This window comes from Chaetodon auriga, chromosome 2 (genome assembly GCF_051107435.1).
Source record: "Chaetodon auriga isolate fChaAug3 chromosome 2, fChaAug3.hap1, whole genome shotgun sequence".
Classification (NCBI taxonomy): Eukaryota; Metazoa; Chordata; class Actinopteri; order Chaetodontiformes; family Chaetodontidae; genus Chaetodon; species Chaetodon auriga.
This window is the reverse complement of record NC_135075.1, coordinates 27,786,557-27,807,450: the sequence shown is the minus strand read 5'-3', so window position 1 is coordinate 27,807,450 and position 20,894 is coordinate 27,786,557. Positions and strand designations below refer to the sequence as shown.

General features: G+C 42.4%; 1 protein-coding gene across 4 annotated transcripts in view; it reads right to left on the bottom strand.

The window, feature by feature from the left end:
* grip2b (glutamate receptor interacting protein 2b) overlaps positions 1-20,894 on the bottom strand; it is a 245,265-nt gene that overhangs the window by 140,886 nt on the left and 83,485 nt on the right. For 2 of the 4 annotated variants that reach the window (XM_076745032.1, XM_076745039.1), the window contains exon 1: positions 11,003-11,638. The exons of the other annotated variants lie outside the window; for them this stretch is intronic. In XM_076745032.1, coding sequence (XP_076601147.1) covers positions 11,003-11,159 — 157 coding nt within the window. In that variant the 5' untranslated portion in view covers positions 11,160-11,638. Of the gene's footprint in view, positions 1-11,002; positions 11,639-20,894 lie in introns of those variants that run through there. 4 annotated transcript variants of the gene reach the window in all.

Sequence of the window (20,894 nt, the reverse complement as noted above, 5' to 3'; positions counted from 1 at the left end):
ATGAAGCAAGTTCTGTCTTCTGACACAATGTAAGCATTTTCTGATCCTGATGCCTTCCAAAACCCATATACACAACCGGTTCCTGATCTGACACCAGTACGGTTCAGGTGTGCTTCTGGTTTAAACACAAATGCGTCTTGGTTGAGGTTCAGGAAAGATCTCAGTCCTGGTTAATACAATGCAAACAGCCTCCTCCTGTGGCAGCCACGCGCTCTGTTTACCCAACCTGCACTAGAAAAGGTTTACTCTGCTGATAACGACATCACAGTCCTCCTGCCTTAACACAGAAAACACAAAGCACTGACCACTACTGACAAGGACATCTTGCTTGCACCGATTGCCACGTCTTTTAAAAAAATAAATAAAAATGAACAAATACATTAATTACATAATATTCTTAGCAAGCAGCAAGTAAATATAGTATTATTTTTTATCATTAGTTGTAGTAGATAATAGTAGTAGTAGTATCGTCTTTATCAAAAACAACATTAAGTCACCACAGAAGGCACAACACAGCAATAACATTCGCAAATATTAAAATAGTCCACGAAAACAATAACATCTTTAACATATTACACATGCAACCCAACAGTGTTCCTCATGTGGTCGAGAATGCTGTATTAGCAACATATTATCTTCGGACAGCTAATATGACTTATTAGCTACATAACAGCTTCAGACAGCTAATGCAGTTAGTATCATGGCGAGCTTGGCAGCACTAAACTGATCGCAGACACTAATTTACCAACTCAAATGAGCAGAAAACGTACATATAACAATACATCTGTCAACGTTTGCTAAATGACAAACGTGACAAACTTCAGTATGAAACAATGTCAGCTCAGCAGAAACTGCTAGAAAACTAATAACTAAATACATCGTTAAATCATTATACACAAACATACAATAAAACCTATAATTTATAAGTGCATGTTACTACTGTTATACTGGTACATTGTATGCTGTGTTTTCAATTTGTTTTCCATAAGTGCTTCATCAATCAATCCTGACTAGCAATCAACACTTTGCATTGCAAATGTGCTTCACACACATCAAAAAGGAAATTAAGACCAAACAAAGCAGCAGCAGCAGCAGCAGCAGCAGGATAAATGACATGTGGAGCTGCAGTCAGTGATAGCAGGTTAGAAGGTTCTAGTGCAGGAGGAAGGCAGAAGAAGGAATGAAGCATCCACCCACACATGACTGTAGTATCACCCAGAGAGGGGGAGAGAGAGAGAGAGAGAGAGAGAGAGAGAGAGAGAGAGAGAGAGAAAGACCAAAGGAATGAGATAAAAAGAGGAGTGGGGGTGGAGAGATGAGAGAGCAAAAGAAAAGGAGGATTTAACACCTAAATTTAGCCGCTAAATGTGTCTCATGAGTGCACACAGACAGATACAGCAGCCATAACATCTGATATTCAGGGTTGAGCATCAGGAGGATTTTCCTATTTTAAAGCCACCGAGACATTTATCATCATATCCACAAGACATGATGTATCGCTGCTGTCAGTGTGTTTGAACTGTAGAAACCTGCTGTGGATGTCACGGATTGCAGGGTGAAAGACACCCACAATGCACCAGAAGATCAAGAGACACTAAAGGGTTTAGTCAAACAACAAACACCGGATTAACATAAGTGATGACCTTGCTATTTGAGGAAGAGAGTGAACCTTTTATAAATGCACATGACTCAGAATCTGCTTCAGGATTTGACTTTTTTTCTGCATCCATAGCAGAGTTGTTAAAGTAGTTCGCTTAGCTCTCCAAATGTTGTCAGGCATTGTAACAAACAGGATTCATTTCCTCTATTGTGTGAGAAATGATCATCGCCACACTTAGTTTAGACAATGTTCGTTTGCTCAACAGCAGCAACAGCGTGTCTAACAGCTCGTCACTGCTGCCTTGTTTAAATGAAGAAACATTTGCATTTAGTGGAAATCAGTGGTTTTGTATCAGTACAGTCTACTGTATGCTCGACCTGCAGCGGCGCCTGTGGAGCTCACTCAGCTCCAGCGCCAGGAGGGAAATCTATTGTCCTATGTATACACCTGTGAACAGCAGCTGGAGATGTGTTTATGCACCAAGTACTGCAGTGTGATATTAGTACTTGTTTTGTTTGTACACATTTTTATATTTTCACCAAATGGGAACCATTTGTACGTTCCAGCTGCACCGTGTTGGTGGATGTTCTGCACACTGTTCAGGTCAAACAGTGCTTTACTTTAGTTTGTTAAAAATGTGATTTAAGTGCAGAAAAGTCATCACAGGTACTTTTACTTCTCGTGCTTAAAGTATGTCTCACATATACTAAAAAAGTAAAATAAAAAGTGTACTATATAGATGATAGATGTCATTAAGTTCTACGTAAAGTACTTACTACTCAAAGTACTAAAAAGTGTACTTTATTGTAAGTGTAAATTGTACTTCTGTGCACTTTAATTTGTACTAATTTACACATATTTTTAATAGTAATTGAGTGTATTTTTGAAGAGTATACTTATTTTCACTTAGTAGCACACTTAAAGTGTACTTTAATTTCATCTTATATGAAGTATATTTTAAGTATTTCCAACACATTGGTGATATAATACAAGTGTACTGCAAGTGTGTTTTGAATGCAGTACACTTCAAGTTTTTAAAAAGCTGTGCCAATTTAGCAGCTATTTATACTATACTCAAGTATTACTCAAGTGGTACTCAAGGACTAATGGAGTACACTTAAGTGTAGATGACGGCGACAAAAACAGCACAAAGTGTTCTAGTACATTCTCCGAAAATCTCAGTCTGATATTTTTCATTGGAGCAGAGAGTCTCATACGTTTGGTTTCAGTTACAGTTTAAGCAGGTGAGGACAGGCAGGACGAGCTCAGGTGGGTTGGTTTAAATTAGCCAACCAGAGGACACCATGTGGGAGGTGCCTCTGGCTTCATCACGAAGAACTGGGACTGAAGCAGACATAAAGTCAATGTGTACAAACTCTTCACTCAGTGCCAGAAACACGCCACATTCAGTCCTGGTTAACCAGCCCACACCATCGGGCTACTTTCACATTACCTGCCCCAAACGCACTCACGCAACTAAGCCACCGCTCGCGCAGCGTAACGCACACACCTGATGACGGTGAGCTGATTAGAAACGCAAATAACATACCTGGGTGCAATGTGCTACCGTTTGCATCCGGATTGCTTGGCCGAGATCCCAACACTTCTGTTATCTCCTGACCTCCTGCTTTCGATGATGGGCTGTTTATCCGACATCCGCGTGCGGACTGAAGTAACCTCGAGCGCTGCACCACCGCGAGTGTTGTTTGTGTGGCAAGCAGCGATAACGTGGGCACTATGCCGGTAACCGGAAGTAGTTAAAATGTAAATATGTAAATATTTAATTTGCAACATATTGATTTATTCTTGGTAAATTATTTCATGTTAGTGCTGCCATGGTGGTTGAGTGATGTACATTATTTCTGATGGATATTTTTGGTTCTTTTGTTGTTACAGCACACGCAAAATAATTTCCTGTAAGATGAACATTAAAGAAAAAAAAAAAAAAAAACTTGAAAGGAAAAGAGAATTATCAATGTCTGTTTGTGGCTAACTGGACTTCACTCTGCCTGTGTCCTGCTTCCACCTCCCAGTCACCTGACCGTGGTTCGCCTCATCTTACCTAAAGTGTCCCCACTCGTTCCAATACGTGCAGGTCGAATAACTAAAAATGTCCACAACATTCCTGGGATAAATCAAAATAGGAGCAAAACACAATCTGTTAATAATAAAACATTAATCAATACACAGATGTGATCAAGTCGTTTGTACCTTTACAGCCACCGTCATCGCACATTATGAGTCCTCATGTAATGAAGTACAAACTGCTATTTTCCTCATTCACAAGAAAACATGAGAGCACTCCGATCAGTCTAGTTACAGATGCAGCCAGTAAGATAAGGAAGAAGATATGAGGAGCTTTGTTGATCCCCGAGGCAAAACTGGGTCACTCCAGCTGCAGGAAAATAGCCCCAAAAAGTAAATACAGTAAAATATGTGCAAGACTAAACATGCAGCATCCCAGCCACAGCCACGCAAGATGTGATGCTGCACAATGAAAGCAAAATATCTAAAAAGGAAACTCGTGTATTTGAAACTGACAAACTAAAATTCAATCTCACAAATTCCTGTTCAGAGGAAATGAATAAACACGATGGTAAACATGTGAATCTCAGCGTATCTTGGTGGCTCTAGTTGTAACCTCTTATTGATTACAACAGCAAGATTTAATGTCGCATCACAAGCAATCACCAGTGAGGGTCAAAGGTCACAGACCGTTTAACTACAGCTGAGCTTTGACTTCATTTCTCAGATCTGGTGTTGTTCTTCTTTCAGTGGTCAAACATCACATCAGAGAGCTTTAGTGCTTCAATATGTTGATCTGTTCCTCCTGAAGTGGCTCCTGTTCTGAAAGACTTCATCACTTCATTATTTCCACTTTCTCTTATGACTCTCATCCTTTGTGTTGGTGCATCAGCTGCACCTCCTGCCAGTATGTGAGTGTATCATGTTCTTTTTGCATGTATGTATTCAGGCAGTAAAAAGACACTCATGCATTATGAAAAAGTCGAAGCTTGAACAAAGCGTGGAATCAGCGTCACGGCGCTGATTCTTCTTGAAAGGAAGAAACATGAATGTTTTCTTTCCTCTCAGCTGCAGGTTTTTAGAAATCAGGTATTAAACTTTCTTCCTACGGCATTGAAATCATTGAAAAGTTTGATATTCAAAAGCACTGAAACTAAACTTTTGTCAAACTTCCAAAGTTTTCCAACAACTTTCAATACAAGTATGTTCTGTAAAAACCTGAGGGGAAACCGGCTGGTAGTAACTTTCCAGTGTGAATGTGTGCACAACTTTGCCTTCCTGACCTTTGATCCTGTTCACTTTAGTAGATTTAGAGCCAAATATTGACCCCTGAACTCTAAATGCTGGGATTCCTGGGACTGGGAGTAAAGTAAGTTGTAGATTTAAGCGCCTGGATTAATTTTAGATGCATTTTCTGACAAACAAACACTTTGATTATTTCACTGAGAGTCTTTAAGAAGTCAAGTCATTCCATTACTTTTGGCTGTAAATGTAACAAATTACTTTTTGAAATCAAATTCGTCAGTTAATTACTGAAATTGCTCATTTTCATTAACTTGCACACACTGGTTACATGCTTATGGTTCAATGGTTCAAGCTTATCTGTGGATATTTTTTGTTTCTATATACATTATTACTGATGACTGACACACCGTATTAATAGACCTGATAGAAATCCTTGGTTTGCTGCTCAGTCAGTGTCAGTTCAGCACACCTGGAGAGCACAGACCACACTGCCCAGTCTCCATCACCCTTGTCTATTTCCATCAGGTTTTAGTTTTGTAGAAGAAAATAAACTTCAAGCTTGATGCTTTTAGATGAATTTAAGAAAAGTGACATAAAATGACTAAACAGCTGTTTTGATTAAAACAGGAGTTTAGCTGTGCATGAGAAGGATGCCTGAACGCCTCCTGTGAAGACACACCGTGCAGGTGAAACTTGCCTTTTGAGGACCTCATAATTAAGTCTAACCAATCCAGAATTTAACATGTGTTTAACAGAGCCGGCCTATGTACAGCTGCCAGTGATCACAAGTTCCAGTTATGGCGCTAAAAGAGTGTTACAGTAGAACAAGCTAAGAAAAGTCAAAAAAGCAGCAAACTGACTGAATAACGTTCGCTTCAAAGCACTAAAGCTACTGAGTTACTGGTCATACAGACCCAGAACACAGACGGACGTAGAGATGTTTGTATTTAGCTCAGGCTGTGTGCCGGAGTGGCTATCAGCATGGTGTTATTTACTCATCTGGAGCAGGTTTCTAATGTCACATTTCATTACCTGCCCTGTTTGGTGTCTTCTTTTCTCTGTGATCTGTTTTTTTTCTTTTCTGACATATTCAATTATCTCCCCTCTCTGTGGCGCTTTTGATGCTGATGTAGCCATTTAGCTAGTTGTGGATGCGGTTCAGCCTCTTCAGCCTTTGTGAGCAGCTTTCAACAGGCTGATTTAAAATTTCTCTCCATCTGCGGACCTTTTGATGTGCATCCACTCATTTTTCCAGTCAACGGGTCTTCCACCCACTTCAGTTGTAGTAAACAAGCCAGGGAACTAATTCTGACTGCACGGTAGCAGCGACAGCAAACCCATCGCCAAACTCACCTGCCAGATTCAGTACTCTTATGATAAGATGGTTAGAATGAAAATGGACCCTCAAATGAGACTCGTCTGCTGCCAACGTGGCTGTTAGAGCAGGAAAACACACCAGCCAGTGCCAAATATTTGCGGCCTCCTCCTGTTTTTGAGAGATATTTATTCCAGCCTAGCCTTTATAATTTAAACATTATTTTCAAAAATGTTAATTTCTGTTCCTAATACAAAAAACCTTTACCCAACCACAAGCAGATGATGTGGAGAGAGCAAACTGGAAAAGGGCGTAAAATGCTGAAACTGTTTTTAAGCTTCTTAATAATACATCAGCCACAGTTCTTGTTCAGTTCAGAGTTGGAGTGTATCAACACAAACAGCTGGTTGATTAGCACAAGCGTTTGTTTGGTTTGGTTCAAGCACAAAAACTGCTTCCTTAAAGTTAAATGTGGTGCGCACTGAACTGAAAACATGAGATTTTCATTCAATGGTCCATGTCTAAAATCAAGGCCAAGAAGAGGTTTGTCTATGCTGATTCTGCTGCTGTCTGTGATTTAAGCAGAACAAAATCAACTTTAGCCAATGGGAGCTTCGACTGTTTGATTTCTGTTGTTTTTGATATGCTGCAGGATGTCTTGGAGGTTAAATGAAAAGGTCATGGAGTGGCACAATGAACATGCCTGAGCTCTGAAATGTACCGTGGGGCTTGTTTATCTACAGCTCCAGTAAAGGTGAAGGTCTGACTGCTGGATCAGGATTTGGCTGCCGGCTGATGCTAATTTCCCGCCTCGATCACGCATCTAGTTTGCATTATCTGTCAGCTGCTGCAGAGTTTCAGCTGGAGTTTCACTGTGGAACTGATAATTTTGTGCGTGAGGCACAATTATAAGATGCAGATTTGAGATGAAAATTGGCTCTCACGGAAATAATGCAGAGGCTCAGCAGCTTTGGCGTATACTTAGGCTCCAGAACACACATGCACAAACCAAGTCTGAAAGGGACTGACAATGGAGGATGGCTTATACAGTGCTTTCAGAGTCCCTCACAGACACACACACCTGGTCCTTCTCAGTCTCATCATCTGTATGTTTGATTAAGTAAAGGAACTGTTGTTTGAAGTTGGTTAACATCATGCATCCTGGCTCTTTTCTTCCCATGCAAGTGCAGCTTCCTCTCTACCTGTGCCTTACCCTGGCTTTCAAGCAGCTCACCTGAGGTATATTTGAATGTTTGCTGCAGGGCACATCCATCATGCTCATTCAAATTTAGCACAGGGTGCTGTAGTTTTACTGCCATTCATTTGTGGCACAGAGCCATTTTGGCAAGAGGAAATCATGCTTTGAGACGCGTGTGATAGTCCAGCCAGGTCTTTTTTTCCAGCATTCAATCATTTTCCTCTTTTAGCTATTCCTTTCTTTATCTCTCCCCGAATATGCATTCAACACACAGCCTACACACTCACCTCCATTGTTCGGAGACAATAGGCAAAGTGCTCCATGGTTTTCTCCTCTCACTTTAGTTTATATCTGTTACCATTTGTCAGTTACTGCATTTACTTGTGCAGGAAGAGTGTCAGGACCTGCAGTTAACGAGGAAGATTGAACTGCACTGTTAAAGACGGATGTCTTTCATTGATAGGATTTGGGAGGGCTGACAGATTTACACCACAGATTGGTCGAGGCCTTGTGCCAACGCTTCATGTATTACAAGCTTATATTTTCATGCCTCTGAAACAACAGCCCACGCTGGGAGGCCACAACTGTCCAATGAAACCACAACTAATGACGATGCTTTCACAATCGCAGTATTCCAATCCAGGAACTGTTCACTGAAAAAAGAAAAAGATGTATAAATGTATTTTCCAAAAACAGGAGCAGACGGACAAACCAGCTCTACCTGTACGATGGTGGGAGATTGGTTCCAGTCCAACTGTGTTATGTGCAGTTGAAATGCAATATGTGCTCCCATAAGAGGACTACAGTTTCAGTGGCGCTATGTATTATGCAGAAAGTGATAGTGCTAAAACTCCTCACTCATGTATGGGCAGAATATAACCTTCATGGCCAAGTTAATGACCGCTGACATCGTTTATGACAGGCGAAATGGAAGAGCAGTGCTTGTTTCTCACTTTGCAGCCAAACTACTGCAGCACCGGCCTGGCTCGTACTCCAGATTGACATTTTTTGATTTTCTCGTACGTCACAATGGTTGCCAAGCTCACTTCCTGGCAGCGTCAACAGTGATAAGCAGCTGCACAGTTATTTGGAAATAAGGATCACACATGTGGAATGCAAATCAAAGAAAAGTAAATACTCTGAAAGCGAATACAATGGAGCCAGTTAGGACTCAATTAAAACTCGTACAGAACAGTTAAAAAACTAGCTAGCTGCTTCTTAAAGGGGGTTCATTTTTCCAGGACCGCAGCTATAATCACCGCCAACCAATCAGAGGTAAGACGATTGGTCTGATGTCTGATATCCAGCTTCAAGATGAAAGGCAGAGATCAATACTGCATGTCGGTTTTGGAATGTATTGTCCTAACTGTTCTGATTCATACCAGGCACACTAAACATTTATGATCTGTTGCTGAAAGATGAGCTAGATGAAAGCATCCAGCAAACAGCAGATGTCATGTGAGAAGAACAACATCATCCATTGTGCTGGAGTGCGGGGGATATTGGGATTTTTGCCTTGATATGGCTGCGTTCCCTCTTGTTTACAAAGTGACCTTTCCCCGCCCGCAGTGTAATGTTTGGCTCTCCGATGGTTGTTTGATGCTGTTTGAAGTCTGGCTGCTGCAGTTTGTGCTGAGTGATTAGAAAGATTGTTTGATGAGGGGATATAAGGGAGGAGGAGAGGGAAACAGGCACGCTCACGCCTCCCTCGCTCACCCATGTACGTTTACTACTGTACACTCCCTCCCTCTATATGCTCTCTACCACACTCACGCTCTCGCTCTCCTCGCTGAGCTGTTTGTGTGCGATCAAAGCGAGCTAAAAAATAAACCTCGCAAAAAAATCTGAACTCTCTGTGAAACACTTTCCAAAGTCTTTGAAGAACATGAGGTACCTAACAAACTGTAGCAACAGTACTAACCAGCTCAGAGCTAATTAAATGCTAGCACTAACTAATTAAGCCAGCTGAACAGCAATGCAGCAAACACTGGCAAACAGACAACAAAACAGTGTCACAGCCAAACTTTTCTGTTGCTGCAGGAAAAATGACTTGACAGTAGTGCCACTTTGTTCCAGTCTCCAATGTATTACATTCATATACAAGACTTCTGAAACGTGGAGGATGCTGCAGCACAAACAATTGAACAGAAAACCCAATCTGGGCAGCATTAGGCCTTTGTTTCGCCAAAAAAGAGTCACTGCTGATGCAAAGTTGTTGCATTTCAATGTAATTTGATGGAGATACAGTGCAGTTGGACCAGCCAGCTTATGAAACAGACATCATCTCCATCTGAACGCACCAAGCCACTGAAAGCTCCGGCCGGTGGGTGATGCTACTACCAGCTGGGCGGTGCTGGATTTAGTTCGGCCATTTTCACACACTTTCTCATATTATAGCTAAAAAGTGAACTAAAATGTGTGACACAACATACATTTGCATAAAGCTGAGGGTGAGTCCTGGTAATGTAAATCCAGATTGGGCGACTGGTCCATCAGCTCGCTGCACCATCATGCACCACACAGCCAGATCTGTTGCCTTCCAAAGACGGCGAATAGGATCCCTCAACTTGACACCCACCGGTGGATACCGTGTATCTGGACCGTTACTGGAAGTAACATGAGTATTAAAACCAGTGTTTGAAAGCATTAACGCTGCCTGAGCACCACTTCAAATCACAGCAGGTGAGGAGGGATGGTTCCTCTGTCAGGTTTGTACATTTCAGCATCTGACCGTCCAAAGACATGCAGGTTATGTAAACTGCCTGAAGGTGTGAGTGTGAGTGTAAATCGCTGTGTGTGTGTGTCAGAGCTGTGAGACTGATGACCTGTCCATGGTGTATCCCCACTGGGAGCTGGGACAGGTTTCCAGTCCTGCACACACAACGAGATCATACAGATAATGACCAACAAATCTGTATCTAATAACAAAGCAGCTAGTCGATTGACAACTACTGAAAACGACTCACATGAGCGTGTTTTTCTCTTCCACCTGCACAGTTAAGGTCTGATTTAAGTTAAGACAACTAGAACTGCTCGGCCAAGGAGGGGACAGTTTGTACACCCAACCATCAAGGCTTAGCGGTGATGTAATGATGTCACGCCACTCACCTGTGCCATTTTAACCTGACCGCCGTCTTTCTGAAGAGTCATTATTTGCATTAGGGAGGTCAGAGGAAAATACACAAATGGTTTTAAAGCAGCTCTGTGTGCTCACACTCAAAGTGCATCTTCTCATTCTTTATTTATCCCAAAACACCCCCCACCCCTTTGAAATGCCTCACACCCCCCCCCCCCCCCAACACACTGTTGTCTGCAAAGCCGACTAAACAATGTTGCATCCAACCAAAGCAGCTCAAAGATCAAAAGCACATGAAAAGAAAGAGTTTCTGAAATGCACACACACACACACACACACACACACACACACACACACACACTTGTCAGTTACAGTACAAATACACAAAGAATAGATTTGCACATCGACTTTGTTGTCTTTATCTTATAAAGCATGCAGATAATGCATGTCCTGTAAAACACAAAGATACACACACACTCACACACACACACACACACACACACACACACACACACACACACAGGTGAATGCGCGACCTCTCACCACTGATGCAGAGGCTGAAACGGCAGAGTTCGTCACACAAGGTGTCCGGGCTCTCCAGATCTCCTGGTCCTCCCCCTCTTCCTCCTCCTCCTTCCCTCCTCTTCTTCCTTGGTGACATCCTCTTCACCATCTTCATCACTCGCTCCACTTTGTCCATCCTGGATGACGGATGGCTGATCAAGGTTCACGGATTTGGAAAGCCTCCTTTTCTTTATCCTCCTTTCTCGCACTTTTGCCTCTTCTTCGTCTTCCTCTTCTTTTCTAACTGCGTCTTTTTGGGAATTCTGACAACTTTCGTCACTCTACACTTACTTGTCTCCTCTCTCGTCCTCCCAGCACAGGGGCTCCCTCGGTTTCCCAAAATCCCACCTCTTCCTCCTCCCCCTTCTCTCTTCTTCCTCTCCTTGGTCTGGTCTTCTTCCTGACTTCCTCACTTCACCAGTCTTCCCCCCTTTATGATGCAGCACTTAATTGTTTACAAACACCTCAGCCATCCTCCTTTTCTCCTGCTCTTCTCCTCTTTTTTCCCTCTCTTTCCTCCCTCTTCTTCAGCTCACGGAAAATCCGGTGAACGAAGCGACGGCAGAAGTGAGATACTGAGGGAAAAGGGAGGAGAAGGAGAGGCAGCACGTTTACTTCTCCCCTCCTCTCTCTCCCTCCCTCTCTCTCTCTCTCTCTCTCTCTCTCTCTCTCTCTCTCTCTCTATGCATCCCCCCTCGTCACCTCCCACATCAAACCTTCAAAAGTCTCAGCCGGTACTTCGACAGAAGAAGAGGGGAGGAAAAATAAAACATTTTTTTTTTTTAAAAAAGACAGCGTGCTGCTGCTTTTTTGTCTCTGCAGTTCTATGCTTCATTATCTCTCTCTCTCTCTCTCTCTCTCACACACACACACACACACACACACACACACACGCACACACACACTTTTTCATTCTGTCAGCACACAAACACACACAGTTTGTCTCTTTCCACATCCGCAACCACAGCTAACTTCTTCAATCAATCCACGTCTCCCTCCCTCGTGCTTTCCTTCATTCCTTCCTTTTTTCCTTCTCCTCTTCCTTCTTCCTTGTATTTACTCCTCCATCCAACCTTCATCTTTTATTTTATCTTTCCTCTCTTTTTATATCACCCGTCCCTCCTTCTTCTCATTACTGTCCTCCCTATATGCATCCCACTCTCCTCCACCTTTTCCCTTGACCATAACACAATTCATCCTTCCCTTCTGTCTTCACCTCTCCATCTTATTTGACCCTCTTAGTCTCTCTCTCAGTATCCCTCTCCTACTCTCTCTGCATCTTCTCTCTCCTTTCTCTCTTCCATCCCTCTGCCTCTTCTCATCTGCTCTTTAATCTCTGTTTCGTGTCTTTCCATAATAAGCTCATCATCTCCTCTGGAAGGGATGTCTCTCTCTCTCTCTCTCTCTCTCTCTCTCACACACACACACACACACACACACACACACACATACACACACACACACACACACACACACACACACACACACACACACACATACACACACACACATACTGTTTAAACAGGTAGGTGGGACAACACACTGTGGACACTTCTGCTTAGCCATGACACATAGTCACACACAAAAGTGTGTCACTCACTCACTCACACACACACACACACACACACACACACACACACACACACGCTGCAGAGCTGAGGGTGTGAACCTCAGGTAGCTATAATGAAAACTCAGGACATGCTTTTTAATCACTGGCCCGAGACGATCCATACAGGCGCTATGATCCTGCAGTGAAGTTTCCGCTCTTTGAAAAGTGTGACACCTGACAAAATTCATTGCTGGCGGGAGATTAAAAGTCACCCCATGAAGATTAGTGAGGGCTCCGAGTTTCTTGAGCCAGCTGCTTCCGAAACAGTCGCGCTTTAGAGGCTCTTATCATCGCTGGGTTTTCAGTGTTACTTTACGGACATTGAGCCAAAATATTTTCTGAATTGGAATTTCATATCGACGCGAGGTCAGGAAAGAAAGTAGCTTTCATTTGGGGTGTGATATCGTTGTATTTGCAGATGCTAAAGCTAGCTGAGGGCGGTGGGGATGGGTGTGTCTGCAGGTGGAGAACCAGGGAGCCAGAATGTGGACCTGACCCACGTTCATGTTTTCTGTCGGGAAACATCTTTTGGTTGTGTGAATACTGGCTGCACTCTCAGCGGCGAAGGCAAAAGCAGCATTGTTTTATAGTCCCAGACCCTCACAGGGAGAAGCGGACGGTTGGACACACACCATCTGTGACTTTGTCCCCAAGGTTGGCTTCTTTATAACCATTTAGAAGCCAATGTTTCCCCAATGTCACATCCAAGTAAGGATGGATGAGATGAGAAAGATTCCATGTTCATACCTCTTAAATGTTTATGTCACAGACGACTGGAGGTGAATGCAGAGTTAGCTGTGTGGAAGAAACGCACTGACAGAATAACATTACTGTACATCCATTACCATCCATCCATCCATCCATTTGGATTTAAGATACCTTAAAAAACAAACTGCTGATGTGAGGTTTGCTTTTCCAGACACTTTCATATTATACGTCAACATTCAGCCCTTCAGCGCTGAACATTTGCTGCTGGGTTAATCCACAGGACAATGAAAGCTACGCACCCGAGCAAAAACCAAACGACAGTCATCCCAGAGCACTTTGCCACCGAGGTCGCGCACCCAGCCGCTAACATGAAAGTTTCATGCCTCTGTACTTTTGTCTGCTTTCATTTGGTTTCTCGAGCAGAACGACGTCTGAATGACTACGTAGTTGGTTTTATCTTCTGCCTCAATAGCAGGCAAACGTTCAGTTCAGTTGAAAAATCGCTCCTCTTCATAACGTAACGGTCAACATACGTTCTGGTTTTCTGTTTATACCTTTTTCTCGTAATTTAATCTAAATTAGCACAGTAGGAACTTTCCTCAATCACTTCCTGCCCTCCATTTGAATTTAACGCATCATCAGCATCCCATGACTGCAAACAAGCGGCAAGCAAATAGCATTAAACAGTCTGAAAGGGGTAAACATGTTAAAATCCATTTGATATGAACATGGCGTGACTCGAAAAGAACTTAAACAAGATAAGTGAGAAATATATCAGTGGATCTCAGCAGTGACTGTAATCTGTCTTTTTTATTGCGGTTGTTTTTTTCTCTGGTTGGTTTGGTTTAACTCGATCAGTCAGCGCTTGCTTGATGTCTCCATCGACAAACCAACCTCAGAAATCTCTTGACAATAATTTTGAGTGAAACTGAACTCAAAGTTTGAAAAGGAGGTCAGCTGCAGACTGCCAGACATCCTGAGCAGTAAAATGACTGTCTTCAGCTCCCAGTATCACAACTTTCAAAGTATTATAGACTCTGCAGGAGTCAGAAAGACAGAAATAGACTCAATTCAGTATTTGGCTTTGTCAGCGGATCCAGGAGCAAAAACCAGTTGTTTCTTTCTGACTGCTGCAGTGCATTAAGGAGAAATTAAACCCTGCATAGCACAGACATGCTGGCTGCTCACAGCATTTCATGTACTTAATGATGCCTCTTTGATTCTGCTTTGTCGGCTATATGTTGTATAATTCCTTCCTAATACAACTTAACAGAAACATCTAGAGCGAGAGCTTCAACTTAAATATATAAGCTCCATCTTGTAGGGATGAATAACATGGAGACTGCACTCTATCAACACTACAGACGACGAAGAAACATTATTTACATTCATAGTTAGCCAAGATTTCAGAAGCAGTGTCTAACTTCCTGTGTCTAACTTCCTGTCTGGCTCAATGTGCTCTGCGCAGATTGATGCGTCGTCCATCAAAAGTGGACTCAGCGCATAATTTTCCACAGAGCAGAGCATAGATATGTTTCTAGGAGGCGTCTGAGAAGGAGACGCTACTCACTGACGTGATTGGCAGCAATCAGCTCCGTCATATGTGACGTTTTGCACCCGGTGGAAATTAGAGGTAAGGCTGTGACCACCAGGCTGTGGATGGACGTGTCAAACAAAACACAGGATTTTCACTGAGCTTCATTTGGGGTATTTAATCTGTGACCTTTAACCTGAAATTATTTGGAGATTTTATTTTCATTCATCTATTTTAGTGGATCCTCATAAGAAAAGCAACACAAAAAAAGCACTCACCCACCTACTGCTCACACACACACACACACACACACACACTCCACAAACTTGGCGTTCTTTCATTAATTCACTTAGAGGGGTTTAAAGGGATGATTTTCTGATGCCAGGAGGGTGTTCAAAGTTTCATAACAAGACATTTACAGTGTGTGTGTGTGTGTGTGTGAGTGTGTGCATCACTGGTACTCCACATGAACTGGTTATGAAACAGTCTCACCAAGTGGGCGAGTGAATTAATCACAGCAGTTCAACTTCAAATGATTTAAACTTTGCACACACACATACACATGCACACACACACACACACACACACACACACACACACACACACACACACACTCACCCAACCTGAGTGACCCATTGATAGCTGATTAAAGCGACAGAATAAAAAGCTATTTAAATTCTTCAGTAGTGTGAGTGGCATTAAAAGGTCTCCCTCCCTCAGGAGATGCTGCTGTTGTCTTCATGAGCGAAGCACTTCAGCTCCAGCTGATCCAGTGAAGATGTCAGCTGTCCAGTTACATAAGACTGGTTGAAGTGGGAAGCTCCCAACTGAGAATGGAATTGTGGACATGCCAGAAAGAGACAGAAAGTTGTCTGGTATGAGAAAAAATAAAAGGTGGAGGCAAAAAACACCAACAGTTGGAATAACCAGTGATGAGCTGCTGCCCTTCGGTTCGCTTTGGTTGCTTTCATCCACTGTCAGACAACTTTGAGAGAAACTTTGAAATGTTGCAAAAAGAAAAAAATGGTCAGTCATGTGACTAATGTTCGCTATGTCAGGACTCATTCACCAAAGTTGTTCCCATTTCCCGATTACCGCGTTAAAACTTTTCCAAAAAAGGAAAAAATCATCTCAAGAGAGCGTGAAAACCTTTCTGTGACATTAAAGATTTTCGAATTTTGACATTTCCATCAAGCTTTTCAAATGCGATAATTCAGAACACCTCTGATGGAAACACGGCTGTAGATTAATAACAAATGAACAAAGATTAAAGAGGACTAAGAAAGAACTCCGTCCTTCGGTTCGCTGTCGTCCTCCATCATTACGTGACGTGGACCTGCTGGGCTGAAATCAAACTCTTGTGACTGACAGCGCTGGACCTTATTTACGTTCCCAGATCAGGAAGAAATATCTGATGATAAGCTTTAAAAGTCAAGACTGCAACTGGAAGTCACACTTCATAAATAAGAGCAGATGCATCTTGTAATATTTCAGGGGTGACTCCAGCTGCTGTGTGGCTGCTGTGTTTGACTGAGTGTAAATCATTTTTATATATTTAATCTTGTGTAATATGCAGGTACAAACCTTGAATACGGTTGTGTTTTTTTTTTTTTAATGTCACTTTTTCAAAAAAGACAACAACATAGAAACTTTTCTTAACATCATTTTTTTTTTCTTAAAGGTCTAAAAGATGAAGACACCGCGATGAGTTGGCCAAATGGTTGTGTCACGGATTAGAAAAAAAAAAAAAAACAGGAGTCTGTTTCTATAAAACATGAATGTTTATAGGACACAAATCTGTCATTAATGCTCGTTGTTTCCACTATTTCCTCCTCCTAATTATACAATTAGAGCATTAATGTTAATCCCAATTCATGCCTCCCACACACACACACACACACACACACACACACACACACACACACACACAGTCGTATTTCCATCACTTCAGAGGACTTCACATTGACTTACATTCATTTCCTGAAGACTTATCCAAACCATAACCACCTCAAGATAACCTCAACCCAACCTTCCTGCAGTGTGACTGTGGAAACAGATTGACAGTATGTGCACACAACATGGACATGGACACACACACACACACACACACACACACACACACACACACACAGGGATGCACTGATATTTTTGTGAAAGTCAGAAACACAGCGTTCAAGAAACAGACACATTTAAAAAGTAAAGCACTTGCAATCAAAAAGACAGGAAAAAAAAGAGAAATCAAAAGCACAAAAGATGATATCTGAAGTCTTTAAATAGACTTCTGACTCAGCCTTCTGGAAGCCAGGTCCCAAATTTTACTTAACAAAAAGCTTTTTTTAACGCAGCTGGCTTCCTGTGTTTGGATCCTCTGTGATTCCTGGTGTCTGCAAACTTCCACATGATTAAAAGAAAAAAGTCAGAAGCGTATTGATTTTTGTGGAATGTCGATGGGACACCTTCTGATTAACTTTGAATCTGAACAGCTCACATTTCTGATTGCGTATTCACTTTGCATTTGGTGCAAAGCCCTTGGTGTGACACCCAGGGAACCCGGCTCATCAAAACAGCCTCGTGTCATGTTGGCAAACCACACGAGCTCATGACCCATTTTTTGGTTCGACTTTGCTCCAAATTCGCGCAAACTTTTCCATTCCTCGCTCTCGATGGTGGATTGACTGAATGGGTGATTTCACACTGTGACATCTGGCCACGAGAGAACAACGCTGGTTGAACTTGTGGCAGAGCACAGACATACTGTACCTACAATACGAGCAAGATTAGGAAAGAGAATACAACTCCAGTATCCTGCATCTTTCAGTACACAGAGATGAATGTGGACATCTAGCATCAGCTTCTCGTGCTTGGAGGGCGAAGCAGAAGCAACTGAGGAGAATGTGGTCGAGATAAATTGTTTATAATCGCCTGATAAATGTGCTGAGGAGTAGATTTTGTTAATCCTTACAGCAACTTAGAGGAAAACTAAAATATTCAGGTTCTTCATCAAAAAATGAAAAGGGATTTCACAGAGCTGGAGCAAATATTAACCCTCCTTCTACCAAAACTGGTAAGCTGGCACAATGACCTCTTACTCGAGAGGTAACAAGTTCTCATTGTAATTTAAAATCATCTCAAAGCTCAGAGCATGTTTTCTTCACCCACGTAACCACAAAGGTTAGCATGATGGAAGTCTTCTCATCTGTCCGTATCTGTGCAGTAAATATGAGGCTACAGCAAACATCTTAGCCAAAAACGTCGGTAAAGCAGTGGTGGTGAGACTCCATGCCAACACTCCCAGCTGTCTAAACCTCAAAAAAAAAAAAAAAAAAAAGTTATTGCATAAGGACTAACAAAGGCTTACTTTTCCTCAGAAGTCCTTATTGTAACCAAATGATTGTCTCTTCCCACCTTGTCCATCAATCTCTCCCACTCCCTTCCTCAGCTTTTGTTTTCCAGCTGCAGCCTCAGCCCTCCTGTCAAGCAATGATCTCGGATTGTAGTCCAACTGCTAAATTATAGCGTAGTGCAAACTGCAGTTAAGTCATGAAGTGACAGGCCGGCGTGTTATTAGACACCTTGGATAAATTTACATGACGTCTCCTGAGGCTGATTAAGACACGATACAAAAGGAAAATCTGTGGAACTAATTAAACTAACAGCTGAACGTCTTGGCGGTGGCTTTGTGAACGTGACTGTTGTGCACATGCACACAGAGAAAATGTACACTTTGATCAGATTAAATGGTGAGTTTACCCAAACAATAAAGTTTCGCCCTTACGCCATCCAAATACAATGGAAGTGAATGGAGTTGTATTTAAGCAAAGCTCCATTCACTTCCATTGTATTTGGAAGGAAACTCTGTACCCGGGTCGTCTGACTCTCTCACCCTCGCTGACTTCGGGTACATGAAGACTCCATTTACGGCTGGTGTTAACGTGTGATCTTAATCTGTCACCTGGAAAATGTTTCCTTGTTTAAATGTTATCTCTGCCTACATTTTCATCAGATCCTAACATGCCATGTTTTCAGAGCTGGTCGTCAAACACAGCACATCCCTGGTCGGGGGAAGCAAAGTTGTGTTATGGCATTGATAGGAGTCTGTTGGCTTTTGCTAGTTTGACTGATTGATTGCAAGAAGTGGCAGTTAGACGAGCTTTAAACTCATCTACCACCTCCAGATATGCTCAGTAGATCTGATGCATACATTTACACCTGCATCAACACGAGCTCCCTGATCCAGGTAAGATATCCAGGTAGAGTTAGCATATTAATATGGAGGTTTTGAGCAATGTATCAACCAATCTATGACGCTTCCAGCCACAGAGATAAGCCATGCTAAAGCCCATCTTGATGCTGTTGCTGTACTATATTTGGATGCTGGAGGATTACAATAAAATATTTTTCTTAATTTCAATTCAAAAATTCAAGGTCACAAATGCAGTAAAGTAGCTGTGGTACTAGACGAGCTAACACGAAGCTAATATCATCAGTATGCTTTAGTGGAGCAGCTGCAGATGGCTCAGGGCCACTTTGTACCTGTTAAGGTGGAACTCCCCTTTAATGAGGTCTCCAGTCAAACCAGCTAACCTCCCCTGCGTCTTACATACTGGATGATCTGGGACTGGACCAGAGATGCAGACGTCTCACTCTGTATTGCAAATTTACTCTTCTACTGCAGCATATATGCCCGAGCCTGTGAGGAACATTTGGGCTTATCACATTTCGCTCTCCTGTTAGCTGTTCACAGTTTGAAAAGAACTTGTTCAAAGACATTAGACATTTGTTTTATGCCAGTTATACAGTGGAATTCTGACTGCGGAGCCACTGCAGGAGATATTCCAGATAAATGCATGTACCATTGGCTGTAATGGAGCATTTGTAGTGTTGATGAGTCAAGTCAGAGCTGAGGTGGCTTGTACAGGAGTCTACCTCTGCACTGCATCACTGAAAAAATGAAAAGATTAGTCACAGACACACATGCACGAACGCACATTCCACTATAGCTACTTTTTACAAAGAGAGGAACGGAGGCAGAAAGAGAGACGGTGGGAACAGGAAATGAGACGGGAGGCGAATGGTAAAGGGAGGAAGAAGAGAGGCAGAGCGAGGGAGGGGAAAAACAGGGGAGGAGGACAAATTATAGATGTGAACTGCAGAGCAAACACTTTCTCCCCGTCGGTCTTTCTTAATTCTTCTGGGTCGAAAACACACGCACACAAACACACACATGCAGCATATATTCCCTGACAACGTTTCTGAAGATTTTCTGCCTCCTCCCTGAGTGACGTACGAGTTAATTCAGGAGAAACACACACACACACACACACACACACACACACACACACACACACACACACACAAAGGAACAAGCTGTGAGAATAAACAAAGGAGAATGTAAAAACCAGGCCACGTTCCAGAAATTTCAGTGGGTTCTTCTTTCAGTTGGACTGAATAATCAGTGGAAGTGAAATGAAAAGCTGGTTTTGGGGCAACATGGCTGATACCTGATGACCGCAGGGCGCAATAAAACCAATAGTTCACTACATGTTAGCGCGATGCAGCCTGAGTGCTCGGTAATGTAGAGGGAAACTTGCTGATTTAGAAAATGTGTTATGACATGTTTGCACCTTGGCTTCATTTGCATGAAGAAATTTGAAACACTCGCAAAATCACATCGAGCAGCTGAACCTTCGTATTCTAAGAGGCTAGCTGGTCATCGAACGCGGCCCTTTGTTTTTGTCTTTTTGTACCCAAGAACAGACAAAACTCAAGTGCTCAGTTTCTGTTTTTCATCACGCTTAACAACAAATCAGGTTGTTTAGGTTTGATCACAGAACCACCTGCATGTCCGTCCTCTGATATGTGACCAATGGAGCCTTACGCGAGCTCAGGTCATTGTTTCAGAGTCACATGTTCCAGACATCCTCCAATGAAAGTCTATGTGGAGCTTCAACCAGGTTCAAGTTTGGCCAGGAAGACAATTATTCTACACCGAGTATCAGTTATTATCCATTATCGCACTG